At 50.3% G+C, this 23,891-nt stretch overlaps 4 protein-coding genes across 4 annotated transcripts; 2 read left to right on the forward strand and 2 right to left on the reverse strand.

The window, feature by feature from the left end:
* Nucleotides 1–3,079: 3,079 nt before the first annotated feature.
* On the forward strand, nucleotides 3,080–4,462 carry EDB91DRAFT_1348264 (uncharacterized protein; the record flags this gene model as incomplete). Its single annotated transcript, XM_041325958.1, has 6 exons — nucleotides 3,080–3,283; nucleotides 3,306–3,389; nucleotides 3,447–3,509; nucleotides 3,556–3,705; nucleotides 3,766–4,173; nucleotides 4,226–4,462. The coding sequence occupies 6 exons, from the start codon at nucleotides 3,080–3,082 to the stop codon at nucleotides 4,238–4,240; spliced, it is 924 nt and encodes a 307-aa protein (XP_041175218.1). The 3' UTR covers nucleotides 4,241–4,462.
* Nucleotides 4,463–7,275: 2,813 nt separating this feature from the next.
* EDB91DRAFT_555570 (uncharacterized protein) lies at nucleotides 7,276–10,960 on the reverse strand. Its single transcript, XM_041327698.1, has 3 exons — nucleotides 10,834–10,960; nucleotides 7,438–10,773; nucleotides 7,276–7,384 (listed from the first exon to the last, which is right to left on the reverse strand). Exon 2 carries the CDS (start codon nucleotides 10,763–10,765, stop codon nucleotides 7,448–7,450), a length of 3,318 nt encoding a protein of 1,105 aa, XP_041175219.1. The 5' UTR covers nucleotides 10,766–10,773; nucleotides 10,834–10,960; the 3' UTR covers nucleotides 7,276–7,384; nucleotides 7,438–7,447.
* Nucleotides 10,961–11,565: 605 nt separating this feature from the next.
* On the forward strand, nucleotides 11,566–15,283 carry EDB91DRAFT_1337623 (uncharacterized protein; the record flags this gene model as incomplete). Its single annotated transcript, XM_041325590.1, has 3 exons — nucleotides 11,566–11,619; nucleotides 11,683–12,605; nucleotides 12,662–15,283. Exons 2-3 carry the CDS (start codon nucleotides 11,853–11,855, stop codon nucleotides 15,281–15,283), a joined length of 3,375 nt encoding a protein of 1,124 aa, XP_041175220.1. The 5' UTR covers nucleotides 11,566–11,619; nucleotides 11,683–11,852.
* Nucleotides 15,284–20,418: 5,135 nt separating this feature from the next.
* On the reverse strand, nucleotides 20,419–21,899 carry EDB91DRAFT_1250434 (uncharacterized protein; the record flags this gene model as incomplete). Its single annotated transcript, XM_041323222.1, has 6 exons — nucleotides 20,419–20,596; nucleotides 20,644–20,957; nucleotides 21,017–21,235; nucleotides 21,299–21,415; nucleotides 21,475–21,597; nucleotides 21,651–21,899. 6 exons carry the CDS (start codon nucleotides 21,897–21,899, stop codon nucleotides 20,419–20,421), a joined length of 1,200 nt encoding a protein of 399 aa, XP_041175221.1.
* Between the last annotated feature and the right edge of the window lie 1,992 nt (nucleotides 21,900–23,891).

The following is a 23,891-nucleotide window of genomic DNA, read 5'->3' on the forward strand; positions in this document are numbered from 1 at the left end:
TTCACGCACCTGATCAGTCTCTAAAACAAAATGAATAATATGCTCTTGTAGACCATTATTAGTATACTGAGGCCCCGTCATAGGTTTCATAGTCTCCGTGAAGTCCAGAATGCTATGTTGCCTATCAAACAAAGTTACATCAGACCCAACAATTCAAAATGAATTGTGTGTGATTTATGTATCGGGTGCCTTGCCTTCCAAGTGGTCCAATTCTTCCTGTGGAACACATTGTTCATCCATGTCAATGTTTTGCTGCACGCACTTCTCCCGGTATCGACAATAGTGAGACATGCCCATACATTGAATGTGAGAATGCATAGCAGTGTTGTTGCCTTTGAAGATAGTTTGCAGTTTGCTGTACTTTTTCGGATTGGCTTCACGAAGCTCACTAGTCCAAGTCAAGTGAGTTTCCCACAAGTATGAAACATGAGTTCGGTACTCACACACAAGGCTCACAGAGATAACCTTGTGAAGGATCATCATCATTGATGGGCTTGAAGATGGTCAGGATATCAGCAGCACCATCACCTCTTTTGCGTTTTTTCTTGACTGGCTCGGTCCGCTCGGATGCTGTGTCATCAGCAGTCTCATCTTCAACCGATGTAGATGACCCCGTGTGATGAAGCCCATTTTGCTTCACCCGTGCAATCGCTGGTGGCTTTGCGACAGTCGCGGTCTTCTTCGACTTTGTATTGGCGCCAACCTGCCCTTTTGGGCGAGTTGATGCCGTTGGCATTGGATAGGAAGTTACTGTAGGTGTGGAATTGTCAGCTTTTCATTTTCGAGGATTTGTGAAGTCAGCAGGGGTTGAGGATATGATTTTGAATGGGGTTGGCGAGGACGGTCTATTCCTCGCTGGTATTTTGAGAGTCAATGATGCAGGTTCACTAGTAGGAGAGTGAACCCATTCCATCTCTTCGGCATTTTTTAGGGAGCCATCAGGATTGAGTGCTGGAGCATCGAGTTGCAGAGGCATTTTGACGTGTATCACACTGGCTGCATGCAGTTGAATAATACTTTGTAATTTTGTTGAATTTTTGCCGGCTGCACGACCAAAACAGACATCGAGCTTCCTCTTTCTCAAGGTGATTATTTACTAATACATATGGTGCGGTTACGGTTCGAACAGGTTCCCTATGGTTCGCACAAAACGCTCAGCGCCCGAACCGTGAACCTCTCCCAGCGTGCATCAGTCAAACCTAACCGTAACCGCACTGCACCATCGGTGCGGTTCACGGTTTGGAACCGGTTCGGGCGGCTCAGAACCGCACCCCGGCAACTTTACAGTAATCTCTGTATTCAATTTCCTCTATTCCAATATCTCCGATGCTCCACTGCTCAAGCAGCAGTGTAATTTGTTCAGAAGCAGACACATTGATCAACTCAGCAATAAACTACTAGTAACTTACGCGTCATGCCGTTAACCATACTGCACCGAGGTGAAAGCAAAAACACGACTCACTGTAGTTCACTGTCGCGACATGCCACTCACCCAGAACAGATATGTTTGACCTACCACGCCAGTGAGTCATGTAAAATCCAGGACACAAACTACTCATGCTTACGCAATTTTGTAAAACGCGCGGGCAGCCTGCGCAGTCGCTCTTTTTCTTGCAATTGATCGGGCAGTTCTCGTTGACAGCGTCACTGGCAGATATCGATGCTGTCAAAGCAGCGACAATGGCGAAGACAAAGTAGAGACGCATTGTTTGTGACGATGTGATATGGGGTCAAATGAATCTGAAGGGGACAGTAGGAAGACACCTTGCTTTTATGTACTAAATATTGTCCTTCATAGTGATGTAGGAAGAACCTATCCGCCTGATAGTCTCCCCTAAACAGACCAATCGAAGGAAGATAGTCGCTCCTTCGTATTCCCGCCTGAGTAGGTCGCACGGGTCTCAGGCATGTCCCGAGGCAGGAGCATTGTTCTCGAGTTGAATTTAGAAGGGCCTCGTATATTCACATGGCAGTGATATCATGTCCCTAGACAATCGTTGGCGATACGGATGATAAGTTGACGCCTACGCTTCCAAGAGCTCCAATTCTCTGGGCAACATTCCGAACCGTGCTCTGTTCCGCCATCCTGTGATAAAAGAAAGCCCTGAGAGCTTACTTGGATGGAATGTGGTGGCCAGAAGCATGCCAGTTATGGCCCCGAGGCCAGCGTCGGAATGAATGTAGGGGAGAGACTTTAGGTTGTCCATTATGGCGCTAGATCTGTCAAACTATTCAACACACCCGCACACATAAAATACGCACGCACACATACCGACGACATACACACACACTGAGAGACGACACACTCACCCTTCGTATACCCACTGACTAGGTTCTTGGTAAAAACTCAATAAGACAATATCAAAGCTGATTTTCGATTGAACAAAAGCTTCAAAGGAGGATTCAACGACATAAGGAGAATTAAAGCAAGAAGCTAGAGCTAAGGAAGGAGGATTCGACGGATGCCTCGAGAATTAAATCATGAACTTCAACTAGAGGTATCCAAGAAACGTAGGGCATAGTAAGGCATAGCGTCGTAGTTGCGATGTGATTCTGTCAGCCAAATGTTCGAATTCTAAGGGACAAAATCAAAGCCAAAGTTTAATAGAACCAATGAAGTAGCCAGTCGTCCAAAAGTCGTGGAATGGACGCGATAATGGATCATTAACATCCGGGTGACCCCGCAACATATCGTTCATCGTAGGTTCAACTGAAACAAGAGGCCGGAAGAGGGGTCGAGTAGGTATGTGCGTCGCGGACGAAGGATTCTGAAGGTTTACGAAGATTTCTTGTTCTTCGTCTTTGATCGAGGGCATCATGAAACCCTGGCGTGGAGCGCGCCTCTGAGTCTGGGGTGAGATGGACAACCCCTTCAAATTAGCTGGTAGCGTGTCGAGACCGTCATCGTCGGAGTCAGAGCTGGACCAGAAACTACAAAAATTCACATCTAAGCAATAATGAAAATAAATCGGAAACTCAAGCCTTCTAATACGAGAGAGAGAAAGCGTGCTGCGGAGGTAATGTCTTTGCTACTCTGACTGACTCGAAACTGACTCGACAGGTCCCCTGGGACTCACTAATGACGAGCTCATCATTCGGCGGATCACAGGCTGCCACACCCACTAACAAGAGCAACAGATCCTGTTCTGTAGCAGTCGAGAATGGTGATGCTGAGGACGCTCACAGTTTCCAAGTCCCCCTTGGTAACGAAACCAAGCCGCGCAGTATTGAATCCAAGGAAGGGTCTCCCCGAGGTGGCTCATCTCGTTTACACAAAAACTGGGTCAGTGCGACTCACAGACCAGAACCCTGAATTTCGTAAGGTGATCCAACCTGGTATTCTCGAGGTTAAAGTATACGTCACCTTCACGCATGGATATCCCGAAATTGTGGCCGAGAACTCATATGCGAGGGGTCAGTAAACTACTTACCACCAGACTGTCCAGATGGCACCGATCGAGATGCAGATGCGGACAGATGACGACTACTTGTCGGCGCTTGCAAATCTAGTAAGTGTTATGTCGTACTACAAATTAATATCAACACCTGTCATAGATTGATGCTCGTGCTAGCTTCTTTCGCACTGATATCAAGGATGTGGCTTGTAAGAATACTCCAGACTACTTCCGGCTTGGCCGCGACTGTGACACAATCCTTGACCGGCTTCTCGCTAATCATTCATACCATTTTCCTCAATCGTTTGATGTTTGTTATTTTTTTTGCATGAAGTTAATATCGTGCTGATACGTCACATGATTCACCAAGGCGCAGGGTCTTCCTTCACCAAACCGACAGAAGCCATATCAAGGGCAGCCTGTGTTCCACGTTACATATGAGATATTCTTCAAAAATGCGAAGTCAGTTGGTTTGCAGTTTGCTCAGCACTTTCTCGACATCGCGAAGAATAAGGCTGATCGCCTAGAGATCCCCATCCCTATGTTGGCTATTGTCTGCACTGCGATAGGTTTTGCTGTGTTCACGCTCACTTGCTCATTAACGTTCTTCGTTGCTAGATTTACGCCAGTGTCCTGGCAAAGAAAAAGAAGCCGGGCAATGATTTCAAGTTCACTGGTAATCAGTTTTGTGATATCTATTCATACCACGTGTCATTGTTGGAAAAATGGCGCCCGTCAAGTTTCACAGGATGATGACGGATATATACGCGGAAGTCCAGTAAATCTGTGTCCGAGCGGTGTACACGTTGCTGATCTGGCGCTGTTTACAGGCGCTTCGGTTATGACGCCCCTGGAGCCTATGACCAAGATGCTGACCTTGCGTTCTCGGACCTGGAAGGCATGGAGGACGAGCAGATTACATCGCCGGCATGTGTTCCGACCATGACACGGAAACATCGAATTTTCAAGACTATCTTCCAGTAACGCTATTCGCATACATCTAACTACCACTCGCTACCATTTTGTCGTACATTCGCTCATACGTTACTGCACTCGTGCTGATACCCAATTTTAATAATAATCAATTGTTTCCTGTACTCCCCAAGTGTGAAAGTCTATCCAGTATCACCTAGTGCAATCTAAGGGCGTCGCAAGGCTTTGCTAGTTGTGTCTAGGACTCTTCTAATTATTTTAAATGGCAACAGGGTATCGTTGAATAAAAATCAGCAATAAAGTTCCGCTAGCCTTGTTAGCCTTCTAATGTTTCTAATCTGTTCTAACTAACACGGGAGGGTTCTCCTGATGTCTGTGGAGGTCAGGGATCACAGGTAAGTATGCATATCTCGTATTCTACAATCCCTAGCTTTGTATCAATAAAGATGACAGTATGGCCCCATTACAGTAATCTCTGTATTCAATTTCCTCTATTCCAATATCTCCAATGCTCCACTGCTCGAGTGGCAGTATAATTCGTTCAGAAGCAGACACGTTGATCAACTCAGCAATCAACTAACTCACACGTCATGCCATCAACCATACTGCACCGAGGTGAAAGCAAACACACGACTCACTGTAGTTCACTTGTCGCGACAAAGATTTTTGATCTACCACGCCGGTGAGTCATGTAAAATCCAGGACACAAACCACTCATACTTACGCAATGCTGTAAAATGCGCGGGCAGCCTGCGCAGTCGCTCTGTTTCTTGCAAGAGCTGGGGCAGCCCTTACCGGCAGCGTCACTGGCAGATATCGATGCTGTCAAAGCAGCGACAATGGCGAAGACAAAGTAGAAACGCATTGTTTGTGACGATGTGATATGGGGTCAAATGAATCTGAAGGGGACAGTAGGAAGACGCCTTGCTTTTATGTACTGAATCTTGTTCTTCATGGTGATGTAGGAAGAACCTATCCGCCTGAAATCATATCTAGATCAACATTCTCGGCCAAATTGACCTGCCTGATAGTCTCCTCTAGCCAGATAAATCGCAGGAAGATAGTCGTTCCTTCGTATTCCCGCCTGAGTAGGTCGCACGGGTCTCAGGCATGTCCCTAGGCAGGAGCGTTGAATTCGGGAAGGCCTCGTATATCCAGATGACGGTGATATCATGTCCCTAGACGATCGTTGGCGATGCGGATGATAAGTTGACCCCTGCGCATCCAAGAGCCTCAACTCTCTGGGCAATATTTCGGACCGTGCTCTTTTCCGCCATCCTGTGATAAAACAAAGCCCTGAGTGCTTAATTGAATGTGGTGTCCAGAAGCATGCCAATTATGGCCCCGAGGCCAGCGTCGGAATGAATGTAGGGGAGAGACTTTAGGTAGGCCATCTGGCGCTGCTTGTTTTCACATAAATATTACAGCACAAATATAAAGCCCAGAGACAACGTCACCTGCATCCGCCACGTCCATCGAAGTCGAAGGCTATTGATCATATAGCCATTTGATACAGCTCTACCTCCCGAAACCACCTCCGCAGACTTACCATGAGTCAAGAAACCTGCATTCACCACCGAGACACCTCAGCTCAAAACATAATCGACGTTTGCTGAGATCCGAGGCAAATATCCAATCAGTGGACATGGCCCGTGCAGTGAGCGGAGAATCTGAATATCGGAGTTATACGTAGTACACGAAGTACGGGCGGAGCTCACCGACGGACGTGTTCGCCTCCTCGGAGTGAATAAACTCGGCCTGTTCATGAATACGTCCCCCTCAACCAGAGAGTACGAGAACATCAGATTCTCGACAACGTTGACCCAGAATCAAGGTCTTGCTGAAGGAACACAGATCAACGGGACTGCAACAATCATGAGAGTCGAAACATACGCAGACGATACGATAAAACGACTTAAGACGATGGAAAATTTGAACTTCCAAGCCTACGCGCGGGAGTCATGTTATCCGACTCCCAACCTACCCCTTCTAACTTCATACACAGAACTGAATCGTGCAAAGGCTGAAAAACTGGGTGTGAATTCATCTGTAACAGGGATGCCTGCAATCATTGACCATGCCATTAAAGGCAGACAATGTACGTTAGGTCATAATCATAGCAAGGATCTTGCAAGGATCAACAAAAAATCTTCATGACCAAAATCCAAGACGAACCTAAAATTTTGAGTTCTGAAAAGACCCAGAGCTTTCGAACGCAAACACAGTCCTCCGGGAGTCTGGACCGAGTCCCTATACAAATTCCAGACCCAGAGGAAGCTCGGAAAATATATAAGGCTCTGAACTTGACGCTCAGTCGCTCACTTTGGCGCTCCGCCGCCACGGCACCGTGGCAGCGGTGCAAATCGAGATAAGTAAGATCCTAGTAAAAATGATCTGACACGTTGCAATCGTCGTTCGTTCGTCGTGGTTCCCCACGGGGCACGCGGGATGAGAAAAACCTGGAGAACTTGTCACATGAAAAACCGGCTATCTTCATTACATTAGATCAAATACGCTCGTACTTGTGAATGGTACGAGACTCGACTTGGTGTACTTATTAGCGATTCGGACCAAAGGAATTGATGCCTTCCGCTGGGTTGGAGTCAGCGCTCTATCGAGTACATACCAAATTGAGAGACGTTCGAACGTTTCACATCACCCGAAAATTTTGAAATATTGTTTCAGTTTACAGAAAACCCTCAACCGCACCCATCATGACGCGTACGCCCGACACGAACCAATCATCAATGAAATCCAGCTTATCTCTTTTCAAATAACCTGCCGGGCGGCGCCTGGACTCACGATTGAGTCACTTAGCCTTATGACTTGGCGTCTCTTGACAATTTTCGTCCACCAACTCATCCACTACCCTGGTCAGAGCTGAGCTGAGAGCGTAAGTTCCCAATTTTCGCGTATATATCATCATGCAAGGTCGACCCCCAAACAAAACCCGAAAAAAAAACCAGAATGATATTCAATGATTCTTATACACAGTGTCATAAGATGTTATCCATGCGTACAAATGATTGAGAGGGGGTATCATACATATGAAAGAGCTACATCAAAAAAAGGTCAGCAGCACTCTCGCAACACAAAGGTGCGTGCTCACTCCGTATATCTCAAGAAAACTCTTGAGTGCTTGAGCGTAAAAGATCGTTCAGCGTCCTCACTACAGTACCAGCAGCTTCTCGAACGATATCTCTATCGCTCTCCTTGACTTTCGGCAATAGCTGCGTCTCGAACCGATCAGGATGCCATCGTCTGATGTTTTCCTTGATTCGGTCCTTCATAGACCTGTCGACAGGATGCAGAGACGACAACATATAAGCCGTGACGCCAGGAGTCGTAACATCATCGGGGCCGCTAGGCCGTTTGAAAACAGGCCACGGGAAATCGTCCCATATCAACACGCCGTTCATGCCAGGCATCTGCAATTTATCCCATTGACCACGATGGTGCTCGAAAAGCTTGATGGTGTCTTGCTTGTTCCAGGCCTTTCCAGCTTTCAACAGTCTTTCCTGCTCCAACTTGGCTTGCTCTCGGCGGAACTGTTCCTCGCGCTGCTGAGCTTGTTCAGCTTGACGACGGTGGAACTCGGCTTCTGACATGGGGGTGAGAGGGGGACCGGGTGCCGTTTTGGCATTCTGTTGGGCTGACGGCGTCGGTGGTTTAGGCGTACTCGGTGGCTGCGAACTAGCAGTCGAGCTCGGCCGAGTCGAGGACGACCAAGTTGCGCTGCTACGGCTAGTTCCGGTCGATCCTGCGCTGTTCTTATCTGTAGGCGGACTCGGTCCAGGCATGCTACGGTCGTTACGATTAGGAATCGGCCAAGGTCCTGTAGAAGACGAAGAAGATTGAGAAGTAGACATCTGGGGAGGTGGCGTGGGCCGACTTGGCTCCGGTCCATAATAACCCCAGGACTCCCAGTCCCATCTTTCCTGCCTCTTCTTTTCTTCCGCACGTTGACGCCTTATCTCTTCTTCGCGCTTCCGAAATTCTTCCTGTTGGACTTTCTGCTTGTCGTCGGATTTGCGGATCGCCTCCGCCTCTCGACGAAGCAGCTCTTCCTCCCGTCGCGCAAGTTCTTCTTCTTTCCTCCGGATTTCTTCCTCTTTAGCGCGCGCCGCCTCTTCTTTGAGCCTAGCGTCTTCCTCCTTGCGTCGAACTTCGTCTTCCTTGCGTTTCGCCTCCTGCGATTTGCGTAAGATGTCCAGTGAGACGCGTCTTTCTTCCTCGTCTAACCGTCGCGCTACTTCCTCCTCCTGTCTTCTGAGGTCTTCCGCTCTCTTCTTGGCTTGCGCCTCCTTCTTCTTGACTTCTTCCTCTTTCTTCTTGGCTTGTGCCTCCTTGCGTTTGATTTCGTCTTCTTTACGTTTGGTTTCTTCCTCCTTCTTCATCGCTTCCTCCTGTTTTCTCTGGATCTCGGCCTCTTTGCGCTGCGTTTCCTCCTCCTTCCGCTCAGCCTCCTCCTGTCTCCGCCTAGCATCCTCCTCCTTGCGTTTAGCTTCCTCCTCCTTGCGTTTAGCTTCCTCTTCCTTGCGTTTGATCTCATCCTCCTTGCGTTTAGTCTCCTCCTCCTTCCTCCTAAGCTCCTCCTCCTTTAACTTCGCCTCCTCCTCCCTCTTCGCATCATCCTCCCTCCTCCTCAACTCCTGCTCCCGCCTAGCAACATCCTCCACCCTCCTCCTAAAACTGTCTTCTCGCTGCCTCACCCTCCGCTCATCATACTCCCCCTCTCTCCTCCTCATCACCCGCTCATCATACTCTTCCTCCCTCCTCCTCGTCTGGCGCTCATCATAGTCCCTCCACTCAGCATCAGCATCATCATCGAGGTCCTCATCATACTCCCCCTCAGACACTTCATGATGCGTATGAACAGGCCGCGCAGGATAATACCCGTCTGCGCCTGCACCTGCACCCGCACCCGAGATATACCCATAACGCATGTCTTGCGAAGACACTCTCGCGCGGAGGTTGGATGATTGCCAGCTTCGGGGGACTTCTTCTGGGGTTTGGGGGGAACGAGAGCTTTCGTAGCGAGGGTTTTCATAGCGAGTTTCGTAGGGGGAACGGCTGGGACCTGTCCAGCCTTTGGGACTAGGACTGGATTGGAAACCACCGTCATCGTATGTGAAGGATTTCTTGGTGGCAATGGGCCTGCTGGCGCTAGGTGGGGGCGCGTGTGGACGGCTGCTGTCTGTGGAACGTGTATACCCGATGGGGACTGTGCTGCTTGGGCTATCCGAGGGGCGAGAATATCCGACAGAAACTGTGTTGATGGGGCTATCCGAGGAACGAGAATAGACTGCGGCGATTGTAGAGCTTGCACTGGGTATCGGCGGCGGTTGATACCGCTCGTCCATCCGCTGAGACAATATGCCAGTCCTAGCTTCAGCATAAGCATACGACGATGTCCTCTCTCTATCCCTCGCTCTATCAATCCCACTCCACTCCTGATCCACGAGCGAAATGCGATCTCTCTCCCTGTCCAAGGCACTCGTAGGTATATCATGCGGTTCGGCAGAAAACGGGATATTGAGGACAGATGGTGCCCGATACGAAGAAGTATTGCTCGCAATGCTCCCACGACGCGCCATACTGAACGTACGAGACATCTGGGCGTCTTCTTCAGGCGTGATGGACGGCATCCAAAATTCTGGGATTTGTCTGGTTGAAAGGCTGACTTTGCGGCGGAGGCTTCCGCGTCTGATGTCTTGGGCATCGGTAGCTGAACGAGGGGCTCTAGGCATGTCGTCTGATTCGTCGATGATGGGTGAAGGCTTTGGGCGCTCGAAAGCTCTGTCTGTTGTATCCAACGTGGGAGGTGGCTTGTATGATCCTACTACGCTGCTGACGGACCCGGCACGAGCCTTGCCGGTATCGCGAGGTGGTACGTGGTCATCCTCGGTAGGGAAGTAATCTGCCTCGTGCTCAAACTCCGTGTTCTCGTGGGGAGTGCGTATAGCACGTTCGGGTGAACGAGAATCTGAAGCGCCTGGGATAGGATGGAAAGAGGATGAAGATGATGAAGAAGGACGAGGAGCTTTATCTTTATCTTTATCTTTGCGCTCTCTTTCAATCCTTTTGAGAATCATCTTTTGCTCCTCTATGATACTCTCGGACCAACCCTGATCTAAGGTCTGACCGGCAATCCAGCGGCGTTCTTGGCGCTCACGTTCTAGTGCGATGCGAAATTGCTCCTCGGCAAGATTACGTATGTTCTTCATAGTAGCGAGGTGTTCGTCTCCCAATCGCTCACGCTCTGCAGCGGAGACTGGGGCTTTCTTGAGAGTGTCGTGAAGGTTCTGTTTAGCTTCGTCGACCATTGAACGTAAGTTGTTCTCGATGTCGAGTTTGAGACGAGACTTCCATTGTTCGTCAGGTTCGAAATCTGCGGGCGTTGAAGATTCGGTGGGAGTTTGGAATAGTGTTGCCATGAGAGGAGCTATATAATATAAAGATCAGAATTGTATGATGAGATGGAGTCAAAAGAGATGATAAGTACGGGTTATGAATATTGACGGATTGAGTTGATGAAAGGTAGTAAATGAGGTGGGGTATGGAGTTAGGAATACGGGTAAGTTGGATTGCGAGGAAGCCTGTGATGTGATGATTATGCCTCGTGTTAGGACACGAGTTGGGGAAGTCCTTTGAATTATAAAATGATTATAGGCGAGACGGACTTACGCAGCTGGTAAGGGAGGACCAGCATTCAACGATAGAGGGTAAAGATCGCATTCAAGATGAATTGATGATGGGACTATAGATCATCTTTTATTTTGATCACGAGGATAACTAAACGAGGCGAACGTGAACAACCTTGTCAAAGAACGTTGAAGGCGCTTATTCTGCTGAGACGAGTGATGGTTATTCAAAGATGATGGTCGAGTCAACCACTGAGCAATTAACGCCTGGTCTAATAGCAAACTACTTGAATCCATGCTTGCCTCGGACGCGGTTAGCATGAACTCCGTCCGCATGGGAATGAATACCCTCCTTCCGATGTAAAAACACACGTGTTAAACATTCAGAGGAGAGCGATGTAAGCGATACTTACCAGTACTAGTAGTACTCTACTAGTAGCTGCGCTGTTAGCAATTAGCTTGATCATCGCCATGATAGTCTAGCTCGGTCGTCGTGACAAGAGTAGTGATGACGAGAATCTTGTCCTAAATGAGTCCGCCTCGAGGGAAACACGAGGCAGGTCAGAACCGGTATCATCCTTTCACCTTCTTCACTTTCCCTCCTTTATCCTCTTTTTTTTTTTTTCACTAACAAACACAGCACTGAAGTGAGTCGATCCCCAAGTCAATAAATTCCTTATCGCCGCTAACCAGTACATAAACCCCTGCAGGAACATGTCTAACTGAACCCATCTTCCCTGATCTTTTCACTTGCCTATCATGGTCCGATCTTAGAAACTCGATATCGTCTTTTTACGGAAATTAGGGAATCAGCGCTCCATGTTAAACGAGTCACCAATCGAACCATATACTTCTCTCCTCATCTCTATCATCATTTCCTATGCCTCCAAAACGAAAATCAGCAAAGCCAGCTCCGGCTCAACCAAAGCCAGCTCCTCCTCCCCCTCAAGCTGCTAAACCAGCTCCTGTACCGCAAGCTGTTAAACCAGCTCCTGCACCGCAAGCTGCTAAACCAGCCCCTGCACCGCAAGCTGTTAAACCAGCTCCTCCCCCTCCACCACCCCCTCCCGTCGAAACACCTTCTGCAAAAGTACGCAAGGAATGGCAGAACTTCATCTCTTCCTGGTACGAACCAGAGAAGAAGAAACTCATAGACCAACTCACCAAAGAACTCGACCTCAAATACAAGAAATCCACCTCTAGAATTCAACAAACAGCTCGTCTCACTGAGAAAGAAAAGAGACTCTCAGAGATTGCAACTCAACTCGCTGAACCCGCTCATGAAGAGTGGAACAATCGTCTCGCTGCAGCGCAGCTCCAAGTAGACGATTGGACCGATATTACAGACCAGGAACAGCAATCCGTCATCAGCGTATTCGTTGTCTTCTTCCAGGATGATGAAGATAACGAGGAAGACGAGGAGTCTACCACCTTCGACTCTAATGAAACCGAGGAATCAGTGGCGTCGGCCGTCGAAGAACCTCAGTTCCTAGATGCTTCCCCTTTCTTCACAGTCCGTCAATCACCACCCACGCCCGTCACAGCCAATTTCGAACTCGTCAACCCTTCTTCCTTCTTCACAGACACAATCTCCCCCCTTAATCAAGCCAGAAAACTCCCAGAGCTTGCCATGGTACGTCCAAATATCCCTGATCACAGCAACAACATCCCTGACGCACGCCTGCCCAGGATAACTTGGCACTCAATAACCTGAACACAGGTCGTAGCCAACCTGACGCCACTCCAAGCACAAGCGCAGTATTCGGCTTCCAGGCCTGGGCCTCGGAAGCCGGATTAGCAGTGCCCCCAACACCCCGTCACCGCGCAACCGATAACATCTCCCGCCAACCATCCCAAGCCTCCACCTCTGCCTCATCCTCTACCTCTGTATCATCTGCCTCCGCCTCCACCTCCACTTCTACCTCATCTCCCCTATTCGCCTCCCACCACAGCCCCCCTCAACCCACGTCCAAAATAAGCCCCCTAGCAGTCACCCACACCCTCCCCCCGGGTAAACGCTATATCGGACCCGTAATCGCCGAAGAAGAACCCGAGCCCATATCAATAGACTTAGGGGGCCTCGACTCAGACCTCCTAAAAGCAAAAATGGCGGCCGACTTCCTCGAGTTCAAAACAAGCATCCGCATCCAAATGATTCACCAATTCCATGCCAAGGCCTCCGAGATCGAAATCGAGCTGGTGAGGCAGCTCGAGAGCAATAATAGCAACAGCAATAGCTCGCGGGAGAGCAGACTGAGGACGATGCAGGAACATGAGGAGAACATGATGTCGCTTAGGGAATCGAAGGAGATGGAACGGAAGAAGCTGTGTGATGCGGAACGGGATCGGAGACTGCAGGAACATCAGTTTCTTAGGCAGGTTGCTGCGCAGAAGGCCAAGGAGACACGCGTCAATGCGAGCGCTTCGTCTTCTAAGATCCCACAGACAGGCTGGACGACGACTCATTCCGCCCCTAAACTGCCCAGTCAAAAAGAGAACCTCTCTACGGGCAGCATTCCCACTTTGCCAAAACCTGATCCTCCTAGTATTCTCAAGAAGTCTATCAGCGCACGCTCTCACACTCAGACTCAGGATATCTTGCCCGGATTTGACGAAGCTGCGTTCTTCAAGGCTCAGGCAGAAGCTGCGAATTTGGTTAAAGGCAAACAGCCTCTCGCCACTGCGTCTGCTTCTACATCCGCGTCCAACCCCCTGGGCAGACCTAGCGCGCTCAAAAAGACAGAGACCGCAAACTCGCAGGACGAGCCTGTCGAACCCGTCGTTCCACCCCAACCCCAACCTCCTACCGCGCAGGCTCCCACCCCCAGCTCCGCAAAGGGCAAGAAAGGCAAAAAGACGCCAGCTGCCCAACAGCCCAAAACAGTCACCTTCAATGAAGCACCCGATACCGACGCAGAGCCTCCTCCATCATGGGGCGCGAATGCAAATGCCAAGAGTGCAGGAAAGGGCGCAAAGAGCCCGTTGTCATTGTCGTCTAAACCAAGCAAGTCTGTGATGATCGAGGAGGAACCTGATGAAGACGCCGATCCGCCGTTCTCTGCTTGGAACCTGAATGTACGAGGTACCACCCCTGCTTCTTCTGCATCGGCGTCGGCATCTGCATCTGCTAAGAAGGGCAAAGCGGCAGTTATAGCTGAAGACCCAATTCCTGACCCATCCCCTCCTGTTACCTCCGCTTTCGGCTGGGGTTCCGCTTCCAATTCCAATTCCAATACCACTAATACTCCTATTTGGGCCTCGGGGGCAGCGGGCAAGAAAGCCAAAGCCAAAGCCCCAATCGTAATCGCACCACCAGACCCCGCAGATGATCCTTTCCAGACGTGGACTGCACCAAGCGGTGGATGGGACTCGGGATCAGGATCGGCGGCGGGTAAGAAAACAGGGACGAAGACAAAGGTTACCGTTACGGAGGAGCTCGATGAAGCTGCTGTGTCGATGGCTTGGAGTGCTGGAGTCAAGACTACCTCGTCGTCCTCGGCGGCTGCGGGTAAGCAGGCGAAGAAGGTCGTACCACAGCCTCAGCCGCAGCTTCGCCAGTCCTCTCTTTCGAAGTCTGCTTGGGTCGAAGATGCTGAAGAGGAAGATGATGAGGAAGATGATGATGATGAGGAGGAGGAGGAAGAGGAAGAAGAGGAAGTATGGAGCTCGGCCCACCCTACATCATCCATGCCCGGCGCAATCCCCACCACAGCTTCCGACGAAAATGACGCATGGGGATCTTCCTACTGGACTAACCTCTCCAACGGCCAACCCGTCTCCCACGCCCACGCCCAGATCACCGAAGACGCCACAAACCCAAGCGCCACACATATGCGATGGACGCCGTCAATGGAAGCACCCGAGAGCGGCGATGAAGACTCAGACGCAGGAGGAGCGGATGAGAATATGGAAAGCGCGCTCTGGATGCAGTATGCTATCAGCGGAGGCGATGTCAGTATCCCTGGGTTTGAAGTCCAGGCTCCTGCCGTGCAGGAGCATGTGCAGGTTGCTGTGAAGACCGCGGCTGCTAATGGCAACGGCAAAACTACCACCTCCTCCCACGCCAATGCTAATGCTAACGCTAACGTCGGCGCCAACGCGAACATCTGGGATCAAGGCAAAGGAAAGAAAAAATCAACACCTGTACACGAGCCGGCCAAGATAGAACCCCCTCGTAGCCATCAGCCGCAGACCCAGACGTCCACATCCGCCTCATCCAACGCCAACGCCAACGCTCGAACGGCCCAATGGCCCAAAGCCAAAATGGCTTCTCGCCTCGGGCAGAGCTCAGGTTCCGCTAGACACCTCTAAATTCCAATCCAATTCCGATCCTAATTTTTCTTGTGCCGGGATTATCATTTACTTTTCACTGTTAATGCTGTGTGCGGTCATCGTTTCTTGTGTTTTTTTTTTTGCTATATTTGTCATTGTCGATGTTTTCGCGGCCTGCAGGTTAGGGCCCCTTGCAATTGCTTTTATCGTAGTAGTCACTGGTTCTGGTTGAATAATGTTGCGTTTTATGTGTATCGCCTTCGTCAATTGTTAACTCCTACTTACTAGTACTGTTTTTTTCTTTTTGCGCAATGCGAAGTTCACTGGTCTGAGCGATTTAGAACGAGGTTGGGGGAAGGAAGTGCCACGCGTCTATGGTCTTGGACCATTTGCATCAATAAGCACGCAGTTATACATATTCACAGGCGCTCAGAATCACGTAGAGGGGATACTAGTGAAGAGCCTCGCGTTCCGTCACTGAAATTGAAAGTCTATATATCATATCAAAGTTCCCTAAAGACCACGTGTATTTGCCTTTTATTTAAACGTTCAGAACGTTCATGTCTCACGATTTCACGAGTCCCGAGGGGCTATTGCACTAGCCACGGTCCAGAGCTAGTTTCCTCGGCTTTCCCCCCTCTCCAGCTTCCCACCCGACTTCGTAGAGATGTCCCCAGCCAAGTTGTTCAGCGCCTACCAGATTGATTCAGCTATCGTCAACGAAGTGACATCTAGATGGATCTGAAACATTTGTTTGTTTCATGGCCTGCAAAGACTGATTGAGCCCACATTGGCAGATCATATTTGACGACACTCACACTTTGATGATATTTTGCTTCTGGTTTGCAACGATAGTCAGATTGCTGGTAATCACAGTAAACAAGGCCCTCTGATCTGATCTTCTGGATTTAATATCTTGAGCACTCCCAGTGCGTGCTGGAGCGACGTTGCTTGAAATTTCAAGTTTTACGAGTACGCGGATGAGGACTTACATTCTTGAATGCATTCGTCAATGAAAGAGCTGTTGTAGCTTTGGGTGAAATGACTGATCTAGGATCTGTGAGACGCTTCAGAGTGCGATAGAAATGCGGACAGAAATCCCACCTTCAGCTGTAGTCATGACGTGTGAGGGTACGAAGATTATGGTATAAACGTCGTCGAATTGTCATTCTTAAGTGGCACTAAAATCTAGCAGCCGAGACAGCACGCAGTTTCTAGTAAGACTCGTGTAATACTCTGGATTCATAACCAGTCTGGACTGGTACATCTTTGGAAATTTGATACATAGGATTTGCATCTGCCAGTCCAGTTCTTAACGTTATCAACATCCTCTGCTCTGAGCATATCGTCCGAGTCTTCATCGAGTCCATTCTCCTCTTCCGTCTCGATGGCTCTGCGTCCATAACATGCTATACAAAAATAAGCCACGCTAAAGTTGAGGTGGAAAAACACATGATCTGACAGTGGAATAGAAGGGTTAGTGCTCGTTGTTTACGTCGAAAGATGACATACCATGTCAGCGTAGGACACGAGCTGATCAAGGGGACATGGGCACGGCATGGGGAGCGCTACATTGCAAGTCTCCCTGGCGGCCATGTTGAAGCGGCTAAAGAGTTCAACAGATGTCATCAGGGTGGGGTGAGCAGCGCAAAACACGAGATCACGCACTGTCTGAGAGCGGGACATCGCCTTGGCACCATCAGCATCGGGTGAGAAGCTCAAAACACGAGATCACGCACTTTCTGAGAGCGGGACATCGCCGTGGCACCATCAGCGTCGGTTTAGCAGCTCGAAACACGAGATCACGCACATACTGAGAGCGGGACATCGCCGTGGCACCATCAGCGTCGGTTTAGTAGCTCAAACACGAGATCACGCACGAACTGAGAGCGGGACATCGCCGTGGCACCATCAGCATCGGGTAAGAAGCTCAAAACACGAGATCACGCACCAACTGAGAGCGGGACATCGCCGTGGCACCATCAGCGTCGGTTTAGCAGCTCGAAACACGAGATCACGCACATACTGAGAGCGGGACATCGCCGTGGCACCATCAGCGTCGGTTTAGTAGCTCAAAACACGAGATCACGCACATCCTGAGTGCGGGACATTGCCGTGGCACCATCAGCGTCGGGTAAGAAGCTCAAAACACGAGATCACGCACATCCTGAGTGCGGGACATTGCCGTGGCACCATCAGCGTCGGTTTAGTAGCTCGAAACACGAGATCACGCACTTCCTGAGTGCGGGACATTGCCGTGGCACCATCAGCGTTGGTTTAGTAGCTCAAAACACGAGATCACGCACGAACTGAGAGCGGGACATCGCCGTGGCACCATCAGCGTCGGGTAAGAAGCTCAAAACACGAGATCACGCACTTTCTGAGAGCGGGACATCGCCGTGGCACCATCAGCGTCGGTTTAGTAGCTCAAAACACGAGATCACGCACATCCTGAGTGCGGGACATTGCCGTGGCACCATCAGCGTCGGGTAAGAAGCTCAAAACACGAGATCACGCACATCCTGAGTGCGGGACATTGCCGTGGCACCATCAGCGTCGGGTAAGAAGCTCAAAATACGAGATCACGCACGAACTGAGAGCGGGACATCGCCGTGGCACCATCAGCGTCGGTTTAGTAGCTCAAAACACGAGATCACGCACCAACTGAGAGCGGGACATCGCCGTGGCACCATCAGCGTCGGTTTAGTAGCTCGAAACACGAGATCACGCACTCTCTGAGGGCAGGACATCGCCGTGGCACTATCAGCGTCGGTTAGTAGCTCGAAACACGAGATCACGCACCAACTGAGAGCGGGACATCGCCGTGGCACCATCAGCGTCGGTTTAGTAGCTCAAAACACGAGATCACGCACGAACTGAGAGCGGGACATCGCCGTGGCACCATCAGTATCGGGTAAGAAGCTCAAAACACGAGATCACGCACATCCTGAGTGCGGGACATTGCCGTGGCACCATCAGCGTCGGGTAAGAAGCTCAAAACACGAGATCACGCACATACTGAGAGCGGGACATCGCCGTGGCACCATCAGCGTCGGGTAAGAAGCTCAAAACACGAGATCACGCACTTTCTGAGAGCGGGACATCGCCGTGGCACCATCAGCGTCGGTTTAGTAGCTCAAAACACGAGATCACGCACTTTCTGAGAGCGGGACATCGCCGTGGCACCATCAGCGTCGGTTTAGTAGCTCAAAACACGAGATCACGCACCAACTGAGAGCGGGACATCGACGTGGCACCATCAGCATCGGGTAAGAAGCTCAAAACACGAGATCACGCACTTCCTGAGTGCGGGACATTGCCGTGGCACCATCAGCGTCGGGTAAGAAGCTCAAAATACGAGATCACGCACTGCCTGAGAGCGGGACATCGCCGTGGCACCATCAGCGTCGGTTTAGTAGCTCAAAACACGAGATCACGCACGAACTGAGAGCGGGGACATCGCCGTGGCACCATCAGCATCGGGTAAGAAGCTCAAAACACGAGATCACGCACCAACTGAGAGCGGGACATCGCCGTGGCACCATCAGCGTCGGTTTAGCAGCTCGAAACACGAGATCACGCACATACTGAGAGCGGGACATCGCCGTGGCACCATCAGCGTCGGGTAAGAAGCTCAAAACACGAGATCACGCACTTCCTGAGTGCGGGACATTGCCGTGGCACCATCAGCGTCGGGTAAGAAGCTCAAAACACGAGATCACGCACTTCCTGAGTGCGGGACATTGCCGTGGCACCATCAGCGTTGGTTTAGTAGCTCAAAACACGAGATCACGCACGAACTGAGAGCGGGACATCGCCGTGGCACCATCAGCGTCGGGTAAGAAGCTCAAAACACGAGATCACGCACTTTCTGAGAGCGGGACATCGCCGTGGCACCATCAGCGTCGGTTTAGTAGCTCAAAACACGAGATCACGCACATCCTGAGTGCGGGACATCGCCGTGGCACCATCAGCATCGGGTAAGAAGCTCAAAACACGAGATCACGCACATCCTGAGTGCGGGACATTGCCGTGGCACCATCAGCGTCGGGTAAGAAGCTCAAAACACGAGATCACGCACATCCTGAGTGCGGGACATCGCCGTGGCACCATCAGCGTCGGTTTAGTAGCTCGAAACACGAGATCACGCACTTCCTGAGTGCGGGACATTGCCGTGGCACCATCAGCGTTGGTTTAGTAGCTCAAAACACGAGATCACGCACGAACTGAGAGCGGGACATCGCCGTGGCACCATCAGCGTCGGGTAAGAAGCTCAAAATACGAGATCACGCACTTTCTGAGAGCGGGACATCGCCGTGGCACCATCAGCGTCGGTTTAGTAGCTCAAAACACGAGATCACGCACGAACTGAGAGCGGGACATTGCCGTGGCACCATCAGCGTCGGGTAAGAAGCTCAAAACACGAGATCACGCACCGACTGAGAGCGGGACATTGCCGTGGCACCATCAGCGTCGGGTAAGAAGCTCAAAACACGAGATCACGCACTTTCTGAGAGCGGGACATCGCCGTGGCACCATCAGCGTCGGTTTAGTAGCTCAAAACACGAGATCACGCACTGCCTGAGAGCGGGACATCGCCGTGGCACCATCAGCGTCGGTTTAGTAGCTCAAAACACGAGATCACGCACGAACTGAGAGCGGGACATCGCCGTGGCACCATCAGCGTCGGGTAAGAAGCTCAAAACACGAGATCACGCACATCCTGAGTGCGGGACATTGCCGTGGCACCATCAGCGTCGGGTAAGAAGCTCAAAACACGAGATCACGCACATCCTGAGAGCGGGACATCGCCGTGGCACCATCAGCGTCGGTTTAGTAGCTCAAAACACGAGATCACGCACGAACTGAGAGCGGGACATCGCCGTGGCACCATCAGCGTCGGTTTAGTAGCTCGAAACACGAGATCACGCACTCTCTGAGGGCAGGACATCGCCGTGGCACTATCAGCGTCGGTTTAGTAGCTCGAAACACGAGATCACGCACCAACTGAGAGCGGGACATCGCCGTGGCACCATCAACGTCGGTTTAGTAGCTCAAAACACGAGATCACGCACTACCTGAGAGCGGGACATCGCCGTGGCACCATCAGCGTTGAGTAAGAAGCTCGAAACACGAGATCACGCACCGACTGAGAGCGGGACATCATTAAATATTCAGCTGAACATTGCCATCGAAGTTTCAAGATAACATACAGTTTGCTGGACGTGAAAATTGCGAATGAGGCGCATTTCCGTATCAATCGTGTCAATGGAATCAATGTCAGAGGATCGAGTCCTCTGCATCGCACTGCGAGGTACACGGGAGACCTGAAACCGTCGTTTGCATACTCGACTTCCGGTTGTTAGACACCGTCGGGCCCCAGAAGAGAATGTACTCACCAATCAATCGAGCAACCAGCCTGCCGTTCAAACGAACGCTCTATAGGCCCGAGACCAACGTCATTCTCAGCGTGACAGAAATGGCATTTGTAGAGAACTCTAGACTTGGATGATGTCGTCAACTGTTCGATGATAACTCTCATGACAATTTTCGTGCCTGCTTCGATGCTTGACCATCCATGGCTTGTCAGTTGGGTTACTTCAGTGCCCTTGTCGATGCATAAATCATACAATCCTCCTTCCAGGTAACGCTTCTGAATTCGAGCTTCAATCGAATCACGTTGAAACAGAACTTGGAGCATATTGTTCAGTTGCTAAAGAGAATTTGGTGAGTAAGCTTCCCTAAGATGAATTTTACGCTAGCGAGGCGGACCTGAAACGAGGTGCACAAGTTCACCGATATAGAATGTTCGTGGCCTGTTGCGTCTACCAGTGTGACGCAGCCAAGCGCGACAGTTGCAGGTAGTCCCATAGAGGGCTGTTCAGGCCGGATCATCACCATCATCAGCACCTTCTGAATATCTTCCCGCTGCCTCTGTTGACTCGCCAACACTTCGCGCATGTCATGTTGATTTTGCATTTGAGACGAAAACTAACCAAACGAAGCAATGAGCAAATGCAAACAATCTTTAGAGAGAACAACACAACTAAATACTCTGCCAGGTAACGATCGATTCGACTGGAGCATCCGGTGATCGCTCGTGTGGCGGATGTATATGCGAGACCATGTTGGTGCAGCTCTGTCAGTTGGGCTGAGATCCCTTCCAGTATGCTAGATATGGTTCAAAGTCAGATGAATTCAAGCATGCGTCAAAAAGGTTTATACCTAACTAAGGAATTCCTCCGCAATTGTTCACGAGAATCACAGGCAGGTGGTGCGTTCAACAAATGGCAGCTCAGTTGATGCAGTCGTATTTCGAGGTCATCTAGGTCCGCCTTATTCTGACCACGTCTCTGTGATGGCCATTGAAATCAAGAAACGTCTTTATGATCGACTGGGATCTCACATCTATAGCTTGAAGGATTGCCAATAGTCCACTAATAGCAGCTTGCATCGGAGGACCGGCAATTGGAACTGCACCTACAGCAGCTTGTACGAAGGGCGAATATAGCTGAGCCATATTGGAAGCGTTGCGAGTAAGGGATACACCCCGGGAGTCGGTGGCTGTCGAACTGTTTATGCGTCCGTTTTTTGTGAGGCGCTTGAGACGAACTGCAACGACATTGCCAAAAGCCTTGGGCGACGGAAAGGGCATCCTAATGAGATGGGAAGGTTAGAGGGTGGGTTAGAGGAATGCGGCTGAGGTACTTAACAGGTATTACTAGCTGTGGACGACACAGCCTGAGCGTACATGCACTTGCCTCGTGTAATCGAATTCTGGAATGATTGCGATTACGCCCTCTGATATTCACCCGAATTAGGATAGGCTCTGCACATGTTGTTGGATTGATGCTTCAGCTCAACATGATTGCACGCGACATTATGATTGCCAATTGGCCCGGGTAGACTATGAAGCTCAGGGCCAAGGAAAATAATCTTTGGGTTGGCATAACCGGTACCGGAAATCGGGATGGCCCACAAAATCGTAGCGACAGCTGTCATACTTGTGCTCTTGCCCTATTCTGCAGATTTTCGCTAGCACTCTCCACTTCCAACCGAGGGTGCACGTGCACCTCCACACCTGTTGAACTCCCAGAGCTTGCCATGGTACGTCCCGATCTCTTTTATCACAACACATTATCCTCACGCACGGCGCACGCCTGCCCAAGATAATTTGGCAACGCTCAACAACCTCGACACAGGTCGCATCCAACCAGACGCCGGTTCAAGCACAAGCGCAGTATTCGGCTTAGCAGTCCTACCAACCCCCCGTCATCGCGCCACCGATAACATCTCCAGACAAACATTCTTAGCCTCCTCAACGCACATCCAAAATATCTTCCCTAGCTGTCATCCACACCCTCCCTGGGCAAGCACTACATCGGGCCCGTAAGAACAAACCGAACCAATAGTCTTAGACTCCGACTTTCTAAAAGCCAAAATGGCGACCGCCTTCGTAGAGTTCAAATGGACGTCCGCATCCAAATGATCCACCAATTCCACGCCAAAGCCTCTGATATCGAGATCGAGCTGGTTAGAGCAATAATGGCAATAGCTCGCGGGAAAGCAGACTGCAGACGATGCAGGAACTTGAAGAGAACATGAAGTCGCTGAGGGCGTCCAAGGAGATGGAAAGGAAGAGGCTGCGCAATCAGGAACGGGATCTGATGGAACATCAGTTTCTTAGGCAGGTTGCTGCTAAGAAGGCGAAAGAGATGCGCGTCAATGTGAAAGCTAGCGCTGCGTCTTCGTCTTCCAAGATCCCTACCACGTAGACAGGCTGACGACGATTCATTCCGCTCCTATACTCCCCAATCACAAAGAGAACCTCAGCACGGACAGCATCCCCACCGCGCCAAAACCTGATCCTCCTAGTATTCCCGAGAAGTCTACCAGCACACGCTCTCACACTCACTCAGGATATCTTGCCCGGTTTTGACGAAGCTGCGAGATTGGTTGACGGCATATTGCACCCTAACGTTGGTTCAGTGGCGGTCGAAGCTCTAGGTCAGTCGACAGAACGCAATTCAAGACGACCGAATAGAGAATAATAAATATTGGAAATGAACAGTTGGGTCCCAGTCCATCGCTCATACTCACTGGATTCAGCCGAGTGCACGACTACCACGCATTGTCCACTCACGTCACATATGAGCCTTATAGCAAGCAAAGTTCTGTTGCAGCGTTATCCCTTACTTTGCAATTTTTTCCGTAATATTAATGTCCTGTGAAGATTCTTATTAAGAGCAAGGGCGAGCATTAATGATCACTGCACCACAACCACGTTCGATCATTTGCGTGGGGCATCACACACCAAAAGGCCAACTGGTAGCATCTCGATCATAAGATTCGCATGAGATTTGCAGTACAGGACCGTATAAGTTAACCCGTAATGCACACCTCGTAGGAATGCAGACGGCCATTTCATCTGCCGGGTCTTGAACGAAGAGTAAGCTGCCAGCGACGTTTGATCTCAATGATGCTCCAAACAGGTTTGACTCAAAGTCTCGACGCACCTGGTGTTATTTTGTAAAGATAACAGGTCAGATAGTCCTTAAAATTCGACCATCCGTGCTGAGTTAGTGCTTCAGACGCAACGTCATCGAGGAAGTAGGCTGCTCGCTGTTGACCGTTTTGCAAGGAGTTT

Source organism: Suillus paluster, assembly GCF_016628075.1.
Source record: "Suillus paluster strain FC165 chromosome Unknown EDB91scaffold_43, whole genome shotgun sequence".
Classification (NCBI taxonomy): Eukaryota; Fungi; Basidiomycota; class Agaricomycetes; order Boletales; family Suillaceae; genus Suillus; species Suillus paluster.

What these genes read in the sequence shown, in the direction of transcription:
- EDB91DRAFT_555570 (XM_041327698.1), bottom strand. Translation starts at nt 10,765, where the DNA reads ATGGCAACACTATTCCAAACTCCCACCGAATCTTCAACGCCCGCAGAT.